The sequence below is a fragment of the Plectropomus leopardus genome, chromosome 9, assembly GCF_026936395.1.
Source record: "Plectropomus leopardus strain MGB_pleo_1.0 chromosome 9, ASM2693639v1, whole genome shotgun sequence".
NCBI classification, from domain to species: Eukaryota; Metazoa; Chordata; class Actinopteri; order Perciformes; family Serranidae; genus Plectropomus; species Plectropomus leopardus.
The window spans coordinates 25,337,821-25,359,465 of record NC_142184.1 but is presented as its reverse complement, the minus strand read 5'-3'; the positions used below and the strand labels follow the sequence as shown (position 1 = coordinate 25,359,465).

The window sequence follows — 21,645 nt, the reverse complement described above, 5'->3', positions numbered from 1 at the left end:
AATTTGCTGCATGCCAATACTATACACTATCTCCTAAAACAAAACTATCATGACACAGAATAAGTTAAACCTGCTACAAAAGGCAATAGAGTGCAAAAGGCCTATTGTATCTTACAAAACTAACAGTAAACTGAAGGTAAAATGAGGGTAATTGATGGTTTCTTTATCATCACATGCACATTCAAAAGTCCATTGTTTACGATTAACTAGGAAAGCTGGCCTTTTCAGTAAGCAAAATGTTGACAACAGACATTCGTAACATGATTTCTCTCATTTTCTGGCCACATGTGTGGGCTAGCTATAACCCTGACCAAATGAAATGACTGGATGGAAGTCAATGGGGGAATGACTTGCAAGCCAAAGTTACCGCTGTTGTTCTCTTCCCATGATGACCTGAGGTATTCGGTCTCACCTGGCAGCTGCCATCCTCTTTGGCACCGCAGTCACAGAAGAAAGAGCCATATTTGGCATAGGAGATCTCATGGTCTTTGTGACAGACCTTGGCGCACACTGTGCACACACCTACCCCATCCACCATCTTACAGGTGTGACAGTGGTACCTGCAAAAAAAGGAACAGGACAGGCTGTTTATAGTACATCGGCAATTAAGTAATGATAGAATGTCACCTGCGTGCTTCGACATAAAGGCAATTTAACAGGAAAAAATCTAAATCTCATTTGTGCATGTGCATGACAGAAACAAATGTATCATAATTCACACAACAAAAACCTTCAAGACAATGCTTCACACTTTAATTAAGACTCTTCAAATATTGTGTTGCACAAAGGCATGTTTGTGTGTTAAGAAATTAAAAATAAGCAGGATTGTGTGAGCTTTATTAGTTGGCGTCACTATAATTAAGCAAACACAATGGCAAACTGTTACTTTGCCTTTCGTCTACAAAATGCTAACCTACATTACAAATTAACAGAACTGTGTGTATTTTTTCTAAAGGTCAATCTGTTGTATGTAGGATTTTATTCTGAATTATTATTATCAAGGGTTCCTGTGTGAAAACCTTAACTTGATCATGATTTAAAGAAATAATGCCTTCTCCTTCAAGAATAAAACTAAAATTACATAGAACAATCAACTTGTCTTTACCAGTGCTGGTTCATGAACTCCTTCTGAGTAATGGTGAAAGTACAGAGTTTGTTGCAAAGGGAGTCTTCATCCTGTCAAACAATGACAAACATGTTAAAATACACTGTTCAATTTAACCAAGGCAGAAAATCTGGCATCTGGATAAAGAAATATTGCCCATTGCCTTGGGAAATTAACCACAAAGGTACCCCCCCCCACATGTTAGCTATGTAACTTTTGTTCTGTTGGACAGTGCTATGAGTTGGACTAGGAGACGTACTTTGCACCTCAACCAGAGAGATTTTCCTGCAGCAAGAATACTACTATTAAAAAAGCTTTTACAACAATTTCATAGCATTTTATGTTTAGGTCTGTATACTGAGCATTTACAAATCGTGGCCCTGTTTAAAGAGGTTAGACAGAAAGACAAAAAGGAATGAGATCTCACAGAGTCCTCTGCCTGGGAATCATCCTCCTCTACAGCAAGTTCCTCCACCCAGTCGGAGTCCACCTCCATTGCCTTCTCCTCCCCCTCCATCAGCAGTGCTGAGGTGCCCTGGCCACTGCTTTGCCGCAAGGCATTCATCACATCAGCCAGATAGGAAATAATGTGGCATGAGCATTCCAGCATGCTGGCATGCTGAAATCGAGGGAAACAGGTGCACATCAATTATTTGACAGTTAATGGTTAATGGCAAACATGTTAGACCAATGTTTAAAATGGAATTACACCTGTTAAAATGAGGCACTTCTACAAACACAAAAACAATAATATACTGATGAATATAAAGACATACCTTTCCTTGGGATAAGTTTGTGCTCACTTTTTCCACAACATTCTTCTGTGTTAAATACTTTTTGCTGCAGAGAAAATGTGAGCAATTTTAAAATGAATATTCACAAATTTAAGACTGCATCACTGCTAGATAATGGCTAAGGAATTTCATTACCCAATGCAAAGTACTTTTTCTATTTATGGTAATTAATCTGAAAGAGCTTTTGCCAAACAATTTTTTGGTGATTTTGGCCTTAGCACTGATGCTAAAAAAAAATCATGCACTTCCCTGGTGTAAATCAAATCAGACAGCATGTCTGTGAAAGTTCTTTCTTACCATCTGGTCAGCCAGTCGATAGCTGCCCTGTGCAGCTGCAGGTGACCAGCCCCCTGTCCAGCACTGGCCAGTGTGGCCATGATGACCATGAGCTCAGGAAACCCTGTTCCATCACCATTGGCAAGCATGTCTGTTGCCATGGGAATGAGTGTGCTGAGGAGGACAGTGCATACTCCTTCGCCCACCTGGCTGTTGTCACGCACAATATGAGTGGTGAGCACCTGCAAAAGCTGTCGGTTTTCTTGCACAATTTCCAGCTGCTCTGAGTCCTTTGGTGGTGTGGCCGTCATGCGTGTCAACCAGGACTGCAGACGAGAGGGTTCCACACAGGCCAGCTGGGCCAGAGACCCACACAGACACAGCAGGCTGGGGTTTGGGCTCTTCTCGGCTGTGAATGACAGCATCACCATGAGATTAATGCTTATTGAAAAATCTGATGTATCTGCAGCTTGCAGCTATAAAGTTCTCTGATTTGTTTTTTGATGAGGCGCAGTTATGCTTCAAACAAAGCACTTGTTGGATCATGGAGCAGTGTCTGAAACCCCCTACCCCACACCTTTCTGACATAAGAGCATGGGGGGATGTTTGTCAAAATGTTTGTAACTTTCCGCAACAGACAATCGGACATTCACACCCACTTTAGGCAGCTATTGGCCCATTACTTTTGTCTAGCGCCCCTCTCTGACGGCAGGCTGTTCATTTAGCCTTTAAATGAGGCCATTAGGAACAGCACTCAACATTTTGGCAATTACAGGTGTCAGACAACTAATTTGAACCAGTCCATTTGAAGCACACCTCAGCCTTTTGATAGCTTTTCTTGATGGAAATGAGCTCTGACCACAGCAGACTTACTGAGCTGGAAAAGCTTGGTGAAGAATTTCAGCACTCTGTTGCAGAACTTTGCTGACAGATTTTCATTGGCTGTCGCCATCATAATCTGGACAAGCTCCCCACTGGAAAAAAAGAGCACAAAATAAGTGAGGTAATCATTAGATGTGTATGTAATGCAGCCTGTCTTGTCCATTGAGCAGATACCTGAATGAAAAGAACTCTTCCATGGCCTTGCGGACTTGACTGCTCTCAAGCTGCTTTTCAAGGTACTGGAGGCATTCCTCAAGGACAGACTCATCCAAACCACTTAAAGAAAGAGAGATCAAAAAACGATAAGAGCAACCTATCAATACATTTGCAGGCAAGTAAACAAAAGAAATGTGATACAGTAGTCCAAATGCTGCACAGTGGGGGGATATTTTTGTGGGTTAAACACTACAAACACCTGTTTTACACCACACAGTGATTTAATGTTAACATCAAACATATTTGATAGGTTTAATTAATTATCAAGTCACATATGGCATACCTGTTTGGGTCTGAGTGATGGGCAATGATGTTGTAACACCCGGTCACCAAACGCTCATAGATGCGGGCCAGGAAGGCATCAGACTCTGACGGACCAAGGATGCGCTCCAACGAGGTGCTGCTGATCTCAGCCACACTCTCTGTGCTGCTCTCCAGGAGGAGGGGCAGCAAAGTGCGCACAACCTGTGAAGGATTCAGCTCCTCTGTGCTAAAGAGACAAAAACACAGCAATATTAACTGAAGTTTACAGGCTTTTCATTAATACATTTTTACTTTTCACATACTTTTTGATATGTGTTAAATTAATCTGATTTTTAAAAAGAGCTGGACAAGCACTTACACAATGAGGTCGCCAGTGAGGCGAACCAAAGACAGTAGGATGTGTTTAAGAGAAGAGGCCAGAGGCAAGGACTGACAACTCAAAGTGCCCAGGTGAGCTGCTTGGATGGCACTGATGTAGCTCTCTGATGGGATGGTATCATTGGCAAATGCATTTCGCTAAGAAAGAAAAAAAATGACAATGCTGAGTAGGGCTGGTCAATATGGGTAAAAACTATGCTTTCATACTTGAATACTTTTTGTAATTATATTATATATATTTTGAATTATTTAATTCTTTGAAGAAGAAATTTTAGATAAAATGCATAATTTAAAATCAGCTCCGGGTGGTACAAAAATTGTTAAATCTACACATCATCCTTGAAAGCACCCTCATAGTCAATGTACCAGCCCAATGTTATGAATAAAGCAAAAAACCAACAACTAAATAATGAAAAGAGCTGTCCTTCATAATGCGCTTAGGAAAAGGGAGAGAGTCACACTGAACCGCAGGCAAGAACTTAACACACATACCCATGAGCCGATGTTGGGGAATTCATTAGTGTGGATGCTGTTCCAAGTCTCGCATATTGTCTGTACAGCTGATGGTAGATTCTGCATGATACTATGACCTGTGAAGTTACATAAAAAATGTCCAAAAACTGTGAATATATAGAAAAAGATGTGACAGGGAAAGTACTGTTTAATGTACAGTTTCATAGATTTTGTTCTTGAGTAATTTTTTCACATACCCAGCAGGTTGGCCTTGCAGCGGGTGGAGCCAATGGACAGAACTGCAGCATAACCCTGGAGCTTGGCATCTGTAAGCTTGTTGTCCCCTTCCTCCGGGATGTTCATGAGTAGGTAAGACCTGGTCATGACAATTTAGTTTGATCATTTTAATAAGATAAACAAAATCATTTACAGCTTAGGCCTTATTTTTTAGATTTGAAGCAGGTTTGCAGGTAAAAACAACTGGTGAATGTAAAATGGATATAAAAAAACAAAACAAAACATAGACACAAAAAATAAACATGTTAACACACCCGACATTTTGGATTTAACACTTGGAAAAACTGTTGGCCTTGTGCATGTATAAGATTGCAGGTCTTTTTGCAAAGTAGCGGCATAAAAGCTTTATAATAAAGGAAGGGGGAAAGCCAAAATTTTAAAATCCTGTCCTCTGTAATTTCCGTTATTAATGCATTTAATCTCTCCATATTTTTTAAAAGGAAATTAAAGAAATGCCTTTTTAATCTGGCTTTTAATTTAGAGTAATGCTACAGCCTTAGTCTTTAAGTTTTTATAATTGTTTGTTCATTTTACCTATTATTTTTATCTCAGTTTTTTTTTTTTACTCTGTTGACTTTCATTTTAATGTTTATTTTTTTATTTCAAGTTTGCTATGAGGGGCATTTTGGGCTTCATGTTTGTATTAAACGTGCTATATCAATAAAGTTGAGTGTGAGTTAAATGGCTATGTGTAAAGCAATACATGAACTTGCAGTGATCCTGCAATTGCTCTGCTCCTGCTTTAAGAGCAGGAGCAGAGCAATTGCAGGAAATGATATCCTCATATTCCAGCTTGCTAGACAGTATGCCTGACCGAGACAAGCCTGTCTAAGTGATCCCTTTCTCACCTTGTAAAAGCTGTGTAAACATCAGTGAGCTGTAGAGTGGCAGGCAGAAGGTTCTTTGTGATCTCAGATGACTTGTGGGTGTCTGCCTCAATGGCAACCTTGGACAAATGTTCATCCAGGGAAACCTGCACTTTAGAGATGACTGCATCCAGTGTATAGATGGCTTGTAGAGAGGGTAACTGATCAAGTGGAAGGATGGCGTTTGGATCCACGCTGGAGAAGGTGGAAATCTGCAATACAATCAAGTTGTCAAAACATGGCAGTTGTGATCAAAACTTAGGTTTGTACAAAAATCGTTACAAAGGTCAATGATGATTAGGTTGAAATCAATACCTGTCTGGCAATGTACTCTTCTGCTAGTTCCACGTCATATTTAACGGTGCTGCATTTTGCAGCCGTCACCTCAACCAGAGATGCCGCTTGGTCTGCTTTCATTCCCTGCTTCACCAAGTGTTCCTGTCGGTGATGATATGGGCATAGTCATATATCACAATAAAACCCGAAAAGGATATTTCATCACTGGATTGAAGACACAGTACAGTATATTGTGTAAATCAGAGATCAAGAAGTCAATTGTTTCAGAAATGCCAATCTGCAATACTGAATTTCAACAGATTTGTTAGAATATGTAATACAATTATGCATAGATTGAGTAATTATGAGGAGTAAATCACTTGTGATGCTGAAAAGAATAATAGACAATGTTATAATCTATTACATTTTATTTTGCCCATAAAACAAAGTCAAATGCAATAGTTCTGAAGTCATTTATTTGTTTTTGCATCTGCCTTTCAGGCATCAACAGACCTTGATCCAGTTCACGTAGGTGGACACCCGGAGACGTGAGGACCAGCGCAGTGTGTGCAGGATGTCACTCTCACTGGGATCACTGCAGCCATTCTTCAGCTGCTCCATGTAGGCTTTCGAGGGTGGCAAAACGCCCAGGATCCTCCACAGTACCAGGAAGTAGTACTGAAGGGAGCATGCCTCCTGTGCAGGGTGATTAAAAAAACATGCTGTTTTCCAATTCACATTCAGATAATGTCAAGGCTGAAGCATGTTACTGTTAAGTTACTATTGATTAAAAGTACACACTTCCTGGTGGTGCTTCACATTGAAAGGCGTTTATTTAAAGCACATTAAGGTCTCCATTTTAAATACTGTAAGTGAATGATAAGTAAAAGGGTGGAGCCACAAATAGCCGATATCTTAAAGCACCACAGGCCTCCCGCATCATGGACTTGTTACCCTGTTCACACAGTTCATGATTTGTTGTGCTGTGCTCTCACCATAGGAGTAATTGGCTTGTTCTCTTGTCTTCTTGCTGTATCAAACTGAGAGCCTGCAACCAGGAGTGAGATGAGCCACCCATACAGCTCATCATATTTTACTGCTCCATTGAACAGCTTTGGAAAGACCTGCCAGAAAAAAGAGTTAAGACTGAATACAGTGAGAGTTTTTTTTCTTATTAACCTATTTATTCATCTATTAGAGGTCAAAGTCTCACCTTGCTATCCAGTCTGCTGATATCATCTTCAGATGCCTCAGGGGATAAAACGCAGTAGAATTTCGGCTGAACATTTGAATCTAAGAAAGGTTCAAATGCATAAACAGATTATTATTATTTACTTATTTAGTATCATCATAGCCACATCCTATTCAAAGAAAAGGCACAAGAACACAGACTGTACAAAATACATGTGTGAAAGTTGCTAATGTTCTCAACAATTATTTTAATTTTCCTAATAAATCTCTTATTATTATAACTTGCACTTTCTTGTTAAACTTTTGTCTTCTTCTCACTGACACCTAGAATATACAACAGTGTTAAGCCAACAACAGTAGACACAGGAACAGCTCATTCAACATAATGGCACAAGAACAAGCACATATTTAAATACAATATGTGCAATGAATTTCTGCTGTTTCGTAAGACTCCGCTCTGCAAGAGCGAAACATTTTTTTTGTAAATGGCTTGAGGGGAAATAAGCACTGATGTAAGATGCAGCACGGGACATCAATGCCACAGAGGTAAACACTTCAAACAACCATTGAGTTTGACAGCTAAACAATCTGTGGAAAGATATCTGTTGCTTATGCTAAATTATACGTGGTTGGCAAAAAAAGTTCAAGCAACTGGTGAATTTTTGTACCTCCTGTGGGTTAGATAAATTGCATTTCCTTTATAGATGTTACCTGCTGAACAGTGTTTAGCCCAGTTCTCCTCCACTTCTTTGAATCCATAATAAAGTGGGAGGCCGCTGCGTTTGCCACCATCCTGCACAGAACTCGGCCCGGTGGATGGTGGGGTCAGGAGGTTATACTGCACCTAGAAATAATAATCGTGACGAATAGAAGTTTAATTTCCTGTAATCGCAATGCAACAAACAAATAAGTCACATGAAAACAAAGATTAAATAAAGATATTTATTAGATAATTTATACTGCCACACTGTTTGGCTCATGACTCCTATAGGTAAACGAAAAAATAACTCAACAATTTACTGACTCTGGCAGCCAGAGAAATATGTGAATCTATGGTACAAAGGTTGAGAGTGGAGCAAGCAGAATGCAGGAATGGAATTGTTTTGGGGTTTTTTTGGTGCTAGCGATGAGCAATCTAAGTGAAGTTGGGTGAAATCTGAGTTGACTGTGAAATGATATTTAGCGAAGTGGCCTGGAGTAGCTTTGAGCGGAGGAGCAGAGGGAATGAACAGCCCTGTGAGTGAGGAGGCTCCACTCCGCTCACTTGCTCTGCTATGGTGCAGTATTATCAAGATGTGAAGCCAGTAGCTGCTGCAAAGGAATTTACTGAAACAGTGACTGTGAGGTTATTCGTATACCCAAATGAGCCTTCTGTAATATTCAGGATGCAATTTTAAAGGTTGATCTAGATTAGTGAAAATAAAATTAAAGCATTTGCTGGACAGTATTTTACTTGAAAAGTATAAAAATTAGGTAACAAATATATAAAATTTTGCCATTTACTGTCAGGACAAGACAACCACCATTAAAAAAAAAAAGAGCAACTAACCTGTTCAAAAAGGTACAGTGGTGCCTTGGAGTAGTGGCGCAGCAGGTAGTCAAAAACCAGACACAGGCGGGCCAGGTTCAGAGGCACTGCCTTCAGCTGGGAGTCTTTGCTCTGTGCCACTTCAGTGATGGCTTGAGTGACCAGGGTCAGAACTGACCGCCGACCGCGCTCCGACAGATTGTGAAAAAGGAGCAGTAGGAGCTGGAGGTGCTCTACATTAAGGTCATCTTCTCCGTGCACTGAACTCTGGATAGTGTGCTGCTTCAAAGTTCCCAAAAATCTGTTAGAGCAGGAAAGGAAAGGTTGTAGAAAGCAGAAGTAGGTAAAAATGACAAACTAAAATAAACTGTGTGCAAATTTAAGCTAATATAGGACTTAATAAGGTCCCCTCTGTCATGAACGTTAGTAAATATTAAATACCGCTCAACCTAAAATGGCCATTCTTTTCCACTTGTTTCTCAACCCGGACGCCAAAGTGAGTTTTCTAAGAACTCTTATTCCAGTAGTTTTTTGCCAGGACTATCAGTAAACACATTAAACAGCAAGTAACTAACCATTATCCAATGAGTTAAATTTTAAACCATTCTATACAAATGAGCCAGATAAGAACTGCAACGTTGGCAATACCTTTCCCAGACTTTCATACACTCAGGTACATCTGGCTCTCCTTGCACACTTGCTTTGTGCTGCCATATGAGAAGAAGTCTGGAGAGCACTGACAATGATTGAGGGTGAATGTACAGAGGCCAGGGACCTTCTGAAAAGGGCGCAACACCTAACTGCTGAAGAAGGGTGCTCTGGGAATTACAAGACATAAAATAATTAGTCCGCAACATTGAACAAATAATTAATAAATAACAGGATCAATAATAAAAGTCACTTGGTGCTGGTATTCAAGATAGCGGTATAACGAAGACATTCCTCTTACCTGCAGGGCTGGGGATGGAAGATCTGATGTTACCAGGGTGTGGTTGAAGTGATACAAAGCTAAAGAAAACGCTTCATCCGAGGAGCCTGAGGAGAACAACATGCATTAATCCTAGCAGCATGCATTGCTTTCTACCAATTATGGGCTATACATCACAAGCTACCAGGCAAACAAAGGAAACTGAAGTAAATTTTGAGATAATTTTCTTATGATAAGCAATCATTTTTTCTGGCATACCTTTGACATCTTTGTCCACGTCTTTGATGATGCTGGCTAGTGTAGCCATGTGCTGCTCTGTAAGAGACACGCTCAGGTAGTTGCGGATGAAGTTGTTCCTGGACTTGAGCATTGAGGTGGTGATGAAGTTCAGAATGCTGGAGGCTAAACTGAGGAACTATAAAAACAAACAATAATGAGTTTCTAGATGATCACAAACCGAAAAACTTTTATGAGTAGAGTAGCCAGTCTACTGTTAGTAGAGATGTTAAAGACAGAATGACAGGTACGATAGTATTGCAAAAAAGCATGTGCCATTTACACTGGATTTAATGCTGCAGCTTTGTTCTGTATGTTGTCAGGCACACAATAATAAGTCCTCACCAGTTCTGGGTCTTTCCGACCAGCTAAAATGTTGCCATTTTCGCTTGGATTCTGCTTGCTGGGGCTCTTCAGTCTGGGAGAGGTCTCCAGAGGAGGAGGTGGTGGAGGGGGTGGGGGAGCGACTTTGTCTTTGGTGGGCGAAATTGTCTCTTCAAACCAAAGCCCCAAGATGGGTTCACTGTCATCATCTGCCAAGAAAGACAAAAAATGTACATGAGTTTCTTAAAGTGGAGGTAAGAAATACTCCAAGGCTTTCCAAGATATTTGTGGAGTGGCAGTGGAGTGACCAAAAGGCAAAATGTAAAAAGCTTCACACTACTTCATGACACTGTGCAGGTGGTGGACAAGAGCCAAAGACTGCAGTAAATGGTGGACATATAGTGACATCCTGTCTGTGAACATCCACTTAAAGAATACGAGAGAATATTTATTCAGAGAACATTTTACTCATAAAACATCCACTTTTACCTGCCATCACTGTACATTTTTTGTACGCATTATATACCCATTTTTCCAAGACACTTGCCATTGAAAAATGTAGTGAAATGATGACAGATCTCAAGCTGTAGTTGCTGAAAAACAAAATCGCTGCTCTACAGTGTTTCACATCCTTATAGCTAATATCCTTCCTCAAGTAATCTGCTATTATTACGGACACTAAATGTCAGATTTGTGTAGCTCCAAGAGAATCCTAAATCTATTTTGGCATTTGACATGAAAAATAAAAATTATTTGTTTAAAATGGGTTCTTTAAATAAATTCTATTAAAAACGTAAGCATTTAAATAGCATGCAATATTGAATTCTTAGCTGCCTTTGTGTGTGTGCATTTACATGCATGCTACTCGCAACAATGAGACAGACAATGGTAGTAAGGTTGACACTTGATGCACAAAACATGTTACTCTCTAAAGGAAGCTGTGCGGTATCTGCTGCACTGTGCAAACTTCACTGCTCCATTACTCCATAGCAGGAAAGCACTGTGTCACAATCAAGAGGTCACAGGCATTGCATATATTTTCATCTTTATGCACGACTAGCAACATGCATCACATACAACTAGCCATTTTTAAAATTTCAATTTTGCAAGCTCTTTTACATTTTTAAGCATTGGTTTAAATAATATCTTGGTGTAATACAAGGTTGATTTTGTTCCACAGCCAACCATTTATCTTTGAAGCAGAATGGAAACTAAATACGTCTAACAACAAAGTCTCTAAAATATTTTAACAACATCCTAATGTGATTACATTGCACTGAATGTTTATTGCTCATGACTTAAGTTGTCCTGATTTTATGCAAAACACCTCTTCTACCAAATTAATGTTCCGTCTGTTACCTTAAGCAATGAAGGCTGAATAAAGTCTGGTTAAAAACTGCAATTTTTGTAAGGAACACTGGGATTTATATATAATTTTCTACTCTAAAAGAATATGCAAACAAAGTATCCAAATCTTTTAGGTCCAAAAGGTCTCTTTCTTTAGTTTGACTGCTTTCCTCTCCTGGTGTACAGCAACAGGCTCTTCGGTTTGCCACCCCAAAAAGATTTCAACTACCTTAAAACCATAACTCAAGAGCTGCCCCTCAGCTATGGAAAATTTCATCATGGCCTACTTCACCATTAAATTTTCCCAACCTCTCATGGGACACAGGAAGAATTTCTTCAGGAGTTTAGCTTTGATCTGGCCCAAAAAAATCAGGCCCAACCCCACATGTACCCACAAAGTTTCTGTCCAGGCCCAACCCAAGCCTGAATCATGGCGGCAGTTTTTGGCCCGAGTCTGATTTCTATTGTAAAATACATTTTCTTTTTTTTTTGTTATATTAAAACATTTAATACAAGCTAAAAGCTGACGCGTTTCTTCACTCCACTGATCCTTCTTCCTCCTGTTATTTCACGTCAGCTCTGCATTTTCGCAGAACAAGTTTAGCAGAATGGGCTGTGTCACACAGAAGTCAATAGCAATGCAGCGCACAGATGATGATCACCAATGTCTGCTGAATGTTACACACATCTCTCCCACTGCTGGGGCAGCAGAAGCAAACACTGATAACCAAGTAGCCTTACACCTCCTCCTCCTCCTCCTCCTCCTCCTCCTCCTCTGTCGCTCTCTCACGTGCGTTCTGTCTAACTTGACTGTCCACTATATTGCTCCTTTGTTCCTCCATTCTCCTCTCTCAAGTTTGCTACACCCACTCGTTGCCTAAACTCAAACTTGACAACTCCAGGAGACATGAGTATTGCCCTGATCCTGGGTTTCTGGTTCCAGAACTTGTTCCGTGTTTACAGGTGGAGCCCAACTACACCTAGTTTATCCCTTGACATCCCCCACTTGCTTTCCAAAATATATCTCTGACAGTCAGGATTTAGTCCATCAAAGTCTCTGCTTTTGTTTGCCATCAGTCTGGCTACCCCTAACTCTCACACCTATCCTTCTGAGTGGTGGCCCAACACTGCTACCTATTTAAGGACATATGAATCAATAGAAAATATTATATTATATTATATATTATATTAGCAATATTATACTTGAAAAGAAGCCCACAGCAGACACAACCAGTTTAAGTGTCCACAGATAAATTCAAATACAAAAACAAGAAACAATTCATAAGAGTTAAAAGAATATCACTGTAAGTTGATATTCACGTCTGCATGCAACATACAAAAACCAAAACGTTTCAGGTGACAGCAAGACGTAGCATAGTGTGTTTAAGCCCATAGTTTACAAGCACAACTTGAATTTATTGTATTCAATAATAATACCACTGTTTTGACATGGGTCCTGCATTATTTTTGTACTGAGGACCTTTTCCAACATGTTTAACAATAATGCGGTGACAAGTAACAACATGATGACCAAAAAAAAAGAATGAGATCTGAGATATGGCGAGGTAATATTACCACAAAAATCAATACAGCACAATAATTTAAAAATATTTACCCCAGTATTAATAAATCACTATATGTATAAAAAATGTTTAGAGGGACTGTTCAAATTCAGTCATTATCTACTCATCTTTATATCGATGTTAAGTTAGGTGAAGTTGTATAGTTCACAAAACACTGCCGGAGTTTCACAGGGAAAAGGCGGTGCACTCATTTCCCAAACAAATGAAGCAAATGGATTCAAACATTAAAAAAACTTTAAAAAGAAACACAAAATCTCTCCATACTGCTCAACCAATTTAATCCAAGTGTCCTAAAGCCCAAATGTGCCAAGTTGTTTTAAAAAAACATCACTGGTGTCATATTTTTAGCAACAAGTCGCTTTGTCGGACTTAAAACTACTGTGTGTGGGAAAGGCTTCCAGGCAGCATGTAAACACTGGCTGGCTTAACATCTGACTCCTGGTTACAATTTGCTTCAATCGCTTGGGAGATGAGTGCAACGCCCTTTCCCTGTAAAACTCCAAAAGTGTTTTGTGGTCATAAAACTTCACCTGACTTTCCATCGGCATGAGGGTGAGTAGAAAATGACTGGATTTTTGGGTGAACTTTCCCTTTTACTAAAATCTGTCTGACAACTGAAAGTCTACAATAAATGATGGCAGGACATGGCAGGGGCACAAACCAGGTGAAAAAAGGGTGCTGTTTTATTTTTAGGACACAGCTCTTGAAAGCACCTGGGAGAGACGTTTACTCAACATACCAAGTGGAGCAAAATTTAGTTGGTCAGTTATTGTGAATGTTGGCATCAATAACTTTTTCATTCATCACCCAGCTGTAATCTAAGGTTTTAATGCTTGTAGAACAATAATGAGCACCCACATGTCAACACGGCTGGTATTATTCTTTGAACTACACTGAGCCACATATGAATCTCTTTGACAAAACATTGTTATTTTTTCAATTTCAGTGGGAAGCACCTTTTAGACTCGGGGCTGTTTTGCCAAAGCCTCTTCATCTGTGGCTCTGTAATTTTCTAAGCTATTAGGGCCACAGCTCAGAGTCTATATTGTGAGACATACAATAACAAAATGAATCTAGGACAGTGAGGTGGACACCAAGTCTTTGACCTGAGGACAGAAAACTGCTGACCTGAGACACAAGCTGCACTTGTCTTCTCCTGTCTTCTCTCTGCTGAAATAGTAGACACTGTCAACTACACTGTCACATTGTGTGATGAAGGGACAGAAATGTGAATATTACTGTGTGCATGTGTTTGTTTACCCTTCTCACTGTTGCCATAACCTGACTGACTGATCCATTGACAGCACACCTGTTTAACTCGATCACTGATACAGCTCAGCACTAACACTCGCTCAGAGATTAAACACAAACATGACTCTGCTTTTAGCACTGCATCCACACAAAGCAGTGCACAAAGCTTCTGGGATATTAGCTTGTTGGTCAATTTACTCATCAATTGGTGAGCGCATCCCTAAAATTTCAATCATTGTTAAGGAGAAATCTTTAGATCAACATACAGTATGTTATCCATCATCAAATACTACTAAATAAATGGGCCAATCTGATTTAGAGTGTTTAAAGTTTGTATTTCACTTAATACCCATTTTGCTGCACTTTATTTCTTAAATATGTAATCTCAAGGAGCATGATATCGTAAACATCAGCTGCCTTTTCCCCCCATCATATCGATCCAAGTCCTCTACTCCTTTCAAGTTAAATTAATGTTTAATTCTGCATTCCTTTTGTGGTGTTATTCCCATATAATCAATGCTGTGCAGAACACTGTGTTCAAAGTTAAAGTAGAAATTAAGTCCAGACAGCAGCTGGAAGGTTTTTTTCTTGTGTTTGCTAACCTGAAGCTGCTATGTGAGTGCCTACTCTAGCATGAAGTTTCAATTTTAAGGAAGCTTTCAAAATGGTTGATTTAATTGTTAAAAACCAGATTGATAAAGTACCTTGACTGCTGTCCTCCTCCGTACTGCTGAAATCATCCTCATAGTAGGTGTTTGAATCTGTAGAAGCACTGGCATCACTGCTGACTGAGCCTTTCCTCTGGCGCTGGAGAACACAAGCCTAATGGAGGCAAAAAACAAGAATGGTCATAATGAATCATCACAATCTTCGCTCTTTTCAATCAATTCTATTAACAAAATAGTCGGACAACTAACACCTGCAAAAAACACTTTCTAGTGTTTGTTCTGTTACCTGGAAGTATATTTCATTGCACTTGTGTCTGTCTAAATCAGTTTCCCCTTTTTTGCTATGTTACATTGCACAAATAAAATACAAACACTTAAAAAAAGGTTTTCTCATCCAGCAAAATAAAATATAGTCTCTAGATAAAAACCTATGCTGTGGAAATTAGGTTTCCCCTTGGAGGCAACTGACAGATGAAGTGCATATTCTGAACTTTGGTCTGTTATCTTCCCAAAAGTAGTACAAGCACTTTTATATTGATGATGATGAAATTAAAAACACAACTTAACTTAATTATGCAAATGACAGGTATGTAAATTTATAATGATTGTACCTTTTTGTAGGAAGTGGAGAGAAGGGTGAAGAGTAGATTAGTCAAGGGCACGGAGTCAATGAGCCTCTGGACCCTCTGGATGGAAGTGCTCTGTGCCATGATGTTGAGCTCAGCTGGTGGCCCATCACTAGCCCAACCCTGCAGGTGGGGGGGGAAATAATTGGAATGAAGAAATATGGCTTTCAAGGATTTGTGTATTTTTTCATATATGTTAGAGCTATTTCTTGCATGTTTAGATCTTTATTTGGACATGACTTTTTATTAATTACACACGGCAGCCTTCCTTAGCCATCCTTATAAATTAAGTATGACTGGATTGCAAACCTGTGTGTTTGCTTTTGTTAATAGTAAAACATGAGACATGATATGGTATAAACAACTGAGAAGCCATACAGAATGAAAAGTCATGTAGACAGCCCTACTGACAAAACAGGTTCAAACAACACTTCATTCATTGTAATGTTTTCAGCAAGGAGCTTATGTCTACAATTGCTACAAAGACTTACACTTAAATGCTGTGATATTTGATACTTGTCACAAGTACAACAGGACAACACCTTGTAGAATAAAGGAAATATTGTTCAGAATATAACTGAGGGTAAATAAGTGTATTTGTTGTTGATTCATTTACCCGGTGCAGAGCCTCAACTTGCAGATCCTGGAAAAGGGAGGTCAAAAGTTTGATAGCATGGTTGGCCAGGATAACGGACAAAACACCAAACCCTTGGTGTCTGGAGGAAAACAACAACAAAAAGAGAACCACAACAATAATGAATGCACACAAATCACTTTTAAGTGTGACCTTTTTTTCTTAAATACAATAAAACAAGCGTTACATCTCAAAAATATGCAGTTTATGACTTTTAATTTTTTAAGAGTTTTAATTGCAGTAACCACTGTCCAAACCATAATTTCTGGCCTATTTAAAAGATGCGTAACTAATGAAAATCAAAAGATAAAACTAAGCTACATAGGCACAAGAAACATTATCTTGATTTATTCATATTCATTAGAAATTACCCTTTGCCAGGGCCAAGTTTAGGCGATCCTGCGCCATCCTTGGTGCGAGCAGCAATATCACGGACACGCAGGGCAGCCAGGGGGTCCTTCTCTTTTCCTTTATCTGCCAGGGCAGTGGGGCTCAGGTTGAGAATCAGGTACAGGCTGTTTAAAAGGCACCAGGCTCCAAGCAGCTGGAAGTTCTGGTAATGCTGTAGTCCACAATTAAGTAAAAAAGAAAAAAAAAAGATCATCAAGACTATAATTTACAAAAATATCCAAAACAATTCTTATATTTAATTTTAACCTTCTGATGTTGCACAGTCTAAGTTAATCAAAAGTTACTGTATTTGTTCTTAAATACTCTATTACTCTAGTGCTCACCTCTCCTCCAGCTCTGCGAGAGTTGCTGATGGCTTGTCCAATCATTTCATAGATCTCCAGCTGTTGCCAACACAAATTTTGTACTTGTTAGCATTTTAAATTTGCTGTATGGAATTAAGGTACACTGGCATGCTGGCAAGGCAAGTAATCAGAGATAACAAAAAAACATGAGAAAATATTTGATGCAATGCCATAACATGAGACTATCAAGTTTTTATTATGTGAAGTCAGTAAACACTAAACTCTCTGGGCCTAAAACTATGTAAAAACAGCAACATACAAGTTAGTAAATGGAGTTTTAATGTAGTCCAAGATTATGTCTCATGTCACATGTATACATTCAAACTTTTGTACTCATAATACTCACACATTTCTGGACAATTGTGGCTGCGTCATTTTCATAGTCCTCCTCTTTAGTCCCAGTGGAGGCTGAGCGGAGCTGCAAGCCGCTACCTACCTGCAGAATGGCCATGCAAGTGGCCACACTCACACCTGAACGGGTAAAAATAAGGCAGTATTTGGGTTTTTTTTTTTTTTTTACATTAAATAATTTGACACTATAACATTCAGTTCTTCATTAAAGGGGGGGAAGAACAGTGTGGGTTGTTTGAGCTGGCATTAGCACATTCAAGCAAATGTTGCAATACTGCACTGCTTTATGCTTTATTGTATAGAAGAAAACTGGTATCGCCATCCAATCTAAAATTGTTCAGTAGGTTAATATTATAGCAGTTTGAATTACTGGGCAATATCATTTAATTTTACCTAGAGAGAGCTTTCACCTACCAGCATAGAGACAGCTCAAAGCCAGCACAGTCATATCCAGTAATCTCCCTGGTGTCAAGGGCTCCAGTACAGGCAGAGAGAGTGTGTCCAAAGCCATGGTCACGTCTATCACCAGTGAGTGAAATCTGGGTATGGGTTTTAAGCACACAAAGTTAAATAAATGTCTGGGAGAGACAAACTTTACAAATGTTCGTAATCAAATACACATGCAGAAACTTTAGAGATAATATTGCTCCTTCAAAACATATCATAATAAAACAAAATAAATTATACTCAAATTTGACAGTAAAACTTTGGAGCCTAAAACATAAATGTAAAAGTACCCATTGCGGACAGCAGTGGCATCAGCCACTGTGGCAGGCATGATAAAGAAAGAGTTGGCTGATACAGCATCCTGGAAACGGTTGATGTAGCGCAGAAAGTAGGGCAGGTTGAGGCACACTCGTAGCAACTTCTCAGACCCACCTGGAAACACAGATAATGGAAAAAAGTGACTATTGGCTGTGATAAGAAAATAGCAAAGACAAGAGAGAAAACTTGTCGTTTTCATGTGGCATGAAAAAGTCAAGAGACAATGCTCTAAACCAGGATTCTGTTACATTACATACAGGACACTGCTGCAAGGTGATGACTGCTTCTCATGTAAAACATTTTGCCTTTATTATATTTACTGGCAGGACAAGCAATTGGATTATACAGAGAGGTCCTTAAATTCCAAACTGACATTTAATTTGGAAGTCCCAATACTGACAACAAAATGACAAATGTGAGAATATTTAAAAGGGCTGTATCAAAGAAAAGATATGTACTGCAAAGAAATATATTTCACGATATGGTGCCACTGATAGATGAAAAATTCTAAGAAACTGTTCATGCATAACAATTAATGGGGGCTTTCTAAATATCAGACTTTGCCAAAACCAAAGACTTAAAATGTGTTTCAACACAGTCAGGATAAAACTGAAATCAAGACAAGTAAATGGTACATCTGTAAACTTGTTAATAAACAAAAAAAAATCCTACAACAAAGCAACAACTACTCACCAAGTTCCTGTAAGCTTGACACATTCTGAGAGATAAAGGCATTTTTCATTTTGGCCTGAATGGCTTGATCTGTGGTTTGGTCATCGCAATCACTCTCAGCCTATTATATTCATAGGGAGATGAAAACACAGCAGTCATGATGATTAATTACAATCATTTGTAGTAAATTATATCAGAGATCATCAGTGAGTTCATTCCCAGTAAAAATGATGAAAACGATAAGCAGAAACTTAAACAACTTGTTGTGGTTAACTTAGGCTGTCCATTACTGAGGACAGTGGAGTGGGCAGATAGAAGACTGCTCTGTACTACTCGCCTGCATGTGTGCTGCTGACGGGGAGGCCAAGATGGTGGTAAGGTCAGGGTTAAAAACTGAAGTCAGTTGATTAAAGAAGTTCATTTGCACTTCTTTGTGTCGAAGCTCTGGGTTCACAGCACTGGGCAGCTCCTTCTGATCTTCCACTAAATGCACAAAGACGGATACATTTTTTCTTAGTCATATTCAAAAGCTTAGCAGATTTCTTGTTTTGCAAAACAGCCTGTGGGATTACCATGTCAATTTCTCTGCCCCAGTATGGAAACATTACATTATCACTAAACAATCATTACATCAGTCAGTATAGGAAACTTATGAAAAAATGAAATAAATACTAATGTATGAGCCCCGAGACAAAAATGCCTCTGTTAGGCCACTTAATTTCTCATTTTTAATGTATCTGTTTGTTCTTTTTTTTTAAACTTAAATGAATAAGTCTACCACCAGTAGTGATTTGCTGTAACAAGCTAACTATAATTTAACTTTCGTCCCTTAAGGGACACTTACCATCTGAAAGGGTCTTCACGGTTTGAGGCAACTTGGCAGATTTCATCATAGCGGTGAAAGTTATGATTTCTGTGCGATCTAATCTGCTGCAGCCCGTGCAAAGTCCTTTTATTAGAAGAATCAGGTGTTTCTGAAGAAAAATTAAGAATATTGACTTCATAAAGTAAATAATGTCCTTTCAAACTGAAAAACTGACAAGTGACCAGAAATAGCAAGTTAGCCTCTATTTAACTAATCACAATGTAAAAACAAACATACAAAATTAATACAAGTGCATTAAGCCAAAGAGACTGACAGAGAAAGCACAGCTACAGTTTGTCTGTAGCTATTCCCACCTCCTTAAAATTGCCAAAAAATGTGCAGCTGAATGTCGTCCTACATTAAATCTTGCATGCTGGTTTCTTGGTTTCTCTCACCTGTGATACCGCGCATGCCTCATCTGGGTTCTCCAAGCGCAGTAACGAGAATTCAATCAACACTTTGCATGCTGCAGCAACTGACAGCAACTGATTCCTTGGTACTAGAGAGATGGAACAAAAAAATATCTAATTGCTGTCTGGAACAAACACAACTGTTAACATTTAATTATTTTGGCTGAATGGTACTAATTACACTAAAGAGAATGAATAATACATACTTTGCCCACATACTGTGGTGATGTAGTGTGCAGAGAGTGCCACAAACGATGAGTAGAAAGGCTCATACTGTTTGTCATGGTGAAGGATGTCTGACTCACTGCAAAATGACAAGTGAAATATCACATTAAACACTGCCAAATACAAATTTATGTATATTCATGGAGAATATATTTACAACATTTTTCTTTCTGGAGAAGTTAGGAGAGGCAGAAAAGATGGAAGATGACATCATATTTGTATGAGAGACACTTAAGACCAATTAACTTAATAGCATCAATAACATTTAGAAACAGTCTGATAATCACCTTCATCGTAGACAGGTAATTGCCAAAAAATCTGATCTATAAAAAAATTTAAACTGGTAAACGCACTTGCAAATGTCATTATTTACAATATGCAAATGAATATAAGTTAAATGGAGGGGCATTGTGTTGTTTGGTCCTGTTTTAACTTTAAAATATATAAGATTTTTGTGTCTACTGGATTTTTTTGTGAGCATTAACTAATACAGTACAATTAAAGCTTCCTAGATAGGTCTGGAGATATTACTATTACATGAGCAAACCTGTATGTGTTTCACAGACCATGACAGTTCGTTATTGATGAGTGTTGATGAATGTATTCTCACTTAAATAACAAGAAAAAAACAACTGGCCCTGGCTGTCAGTATAGTGACGTTACATTGTGCGTTGCCTTCAGGCAACAGCAATGCCCCTCAGTAAACTGTTAATGCAGTCTTTTCTAAAATGTCTGGCAGATCTGCTCTTTGGCTTCTTGCTGTTTGTCACAAGTTTGTGTTTAATTTTGCAGTTAAGCTTAGCCAGTTCAGTGTCCTGAAAACACCTGAAAACACACAGCTCTGATGTAATGTTTCTAACAGACCATAGCAGTGTCTTACATCATCTTGCCAGCACAAACAGCCAAAACCAAATGATAATCTGTGATCTGATCACATACTTTAAAATAGAAGGCAGGCAGTCTTTTTGGTGTTGAATAACCTGTGTGGCCAACTCAGTGTTGACATACACTGTATACTAGTGTTTTTTTATGCAGCCTCCATGACATCAATCTGCCCAAGTGACAGTACAAAACCATTTTAATGTGCCGTACCCTGACAATATGCAGAACTTCCAATTATAAACAATCACCAATACAACAAAGTACACAGAAAACTGTGTCTCAGAGGTAGAGCGGGTCGTCCTCTAATCGGAAGGTCTGTGTTTTGATCCCTGGCTCCTCCAGGCAACATGTTGAAGTACTGAACCCCAAATTGCTCCCGATGCTGTGTCATCGGAGTTTGAGCATGTATGAAAGATTACTGAGTAGCAGTTGGCACCATAAACGGTAGCCACGGCCACCAGTGTGTGAATGTGTGTGTGAATGGGTGAATGTGACATGTTGTGTAAAAGCGCTTTGAGTGGTCATAAAGACTAGAAAAGCCCTATTTAAGTACAACA

The 21,645-nt window shown here is 39.0% G+C and overlaps 1 protein-coding gene across 6 annotated transcripts in view; it reads right to left on the bottom strand.

Annotated features, from left to right (window-relative positions):
- ubr4 (ubiquitin protein ligase E3 component n-recognin 4) overlaps window positions 1–21,645 on the bottom strand; it is a 57,641-nt gene that overhangs the window by 34,146 nt on the left and 1,850 nt on the right. For 4 of the 6 annotated variants that reach the window (XM_088082342.1, XM_088082343.1, XM_088082344.1 and 1 more), the window contains exons 2-36: window positions 20,188–20,285; window positions 19,967–20,070; window positions 19,551–19,680; window positions 19,044–19,189; window positions 18,728–18,827; window positions 18,007–18,148; window positions 17,684–17,808; window positions 17,265–17,389; window positions 16,898–16,957; window positions 16,535–16,725; window positions 16,146–16,245; window positions 15,515–15,652; window positions 14,940–15,057; window positions 10,076–10,263; window positions 9,713–9,869; window positions 9,476–9,561; window positions 9,175–9,344; window positions 8,548–8,827; window positions 7,710–7,842; window positions 7,021–7,100; window positions 6,803–6,931; window positions 6,321–6,503; window positions 5,847–5,969; window positions 5,514–5,743; window positions 4,626–4,744; window positions 4,408–4,505; window positions 3,896–4,053; window positions 3,557–3,763; window positions 3,232–3,333; window positions 3,049–3,149; window positions 2,197–2,584; window positions 1,882–1,945; window positions 1,533–1,724; window positions 1,106–1,176; window positions 368–560 (exon numbers count right to left, since the gene is read on the bottom strand). In XM_088082342.1, coding sequence (XP_087938468.1) covers window positions 368–560; window positions 1,106–1,176; window positions 1,533–1,724; window positions 1,882–1,945; window positions 2,197–2,584; window positions 3,049–3,149; window positions 3,232–3,333; window positions 3,557–3,763; window positions 3,896–4,053; window positions 4,408–4,505; window positions 4,626–4,744; window positions 5,514–5,743; window positions 5,847–5,969; window positions 6,321–6,503; window positions 6,803–6,931; window positions 7,021–7,100; window positions 7,710–7,842; window positions 8,548–8,827; window positions 9,175–9,344; window positions 9,476–9,561; window positions 9,713–9,869; window positions 10,076–10,263; window positions 14,940–15,057; window positions 15,515–15,652; window positions 16,146–16,245; window positions 16,535–16,725; window positions 16,898–16,957; window positions 17,265–17,389; window positions 17,684–17,808; window positions 18,007–18,148; window positions 18,728–18,827; window positions 19,044–19,189; window positions 19,551–19,680; window positions 19,967–20,070; window positions 20,188–20,285 — 5,029 coding nt within the window. The remainder of the gene's footprint in view (window positions 1–367; window positions 561–1,105; window positions 1,177–1,532; window positions 1,725–1,881; window positions 1,946–2,196; window positions 2,585–3,048; window positions 3,150–3,231; window positions 3,334–3,556; window positions 3,764–3,895; window positions 4,054–4,407; window positions 4,506–4,625; window positions 4,745–5,513; window positions 5,744–5,846; window positions 5,970–6,320; window positions 6,504–6,802; window positions 6,932–7,020; window positions 7,101–7,709; window positions 7,843–8,547; window positions 8,828–9,174; window positions 9,345–9,475; window positions 9,562–9,712; window positions 9,870–10,075; window positions 10,264–14,939; window positions 15,058–15,514; window positions 15,653–16,145; window positions 16,246–16,534; window positions 16,726–16,897; window positions 16,958–17,264; window positions 17,390–17,683; window positions 17,809–18,006; window positions 18,149–18,727; window positions 18,828–19,043; window positions 19,190–19,550; window positions 19,681–19,966; window positions 20,071–20,187; window positions 20,286–21,645) is intronic. The other 2 variants (XM_088082345.1, XM_088082347.1) reach the window with 1 other exon arrangement.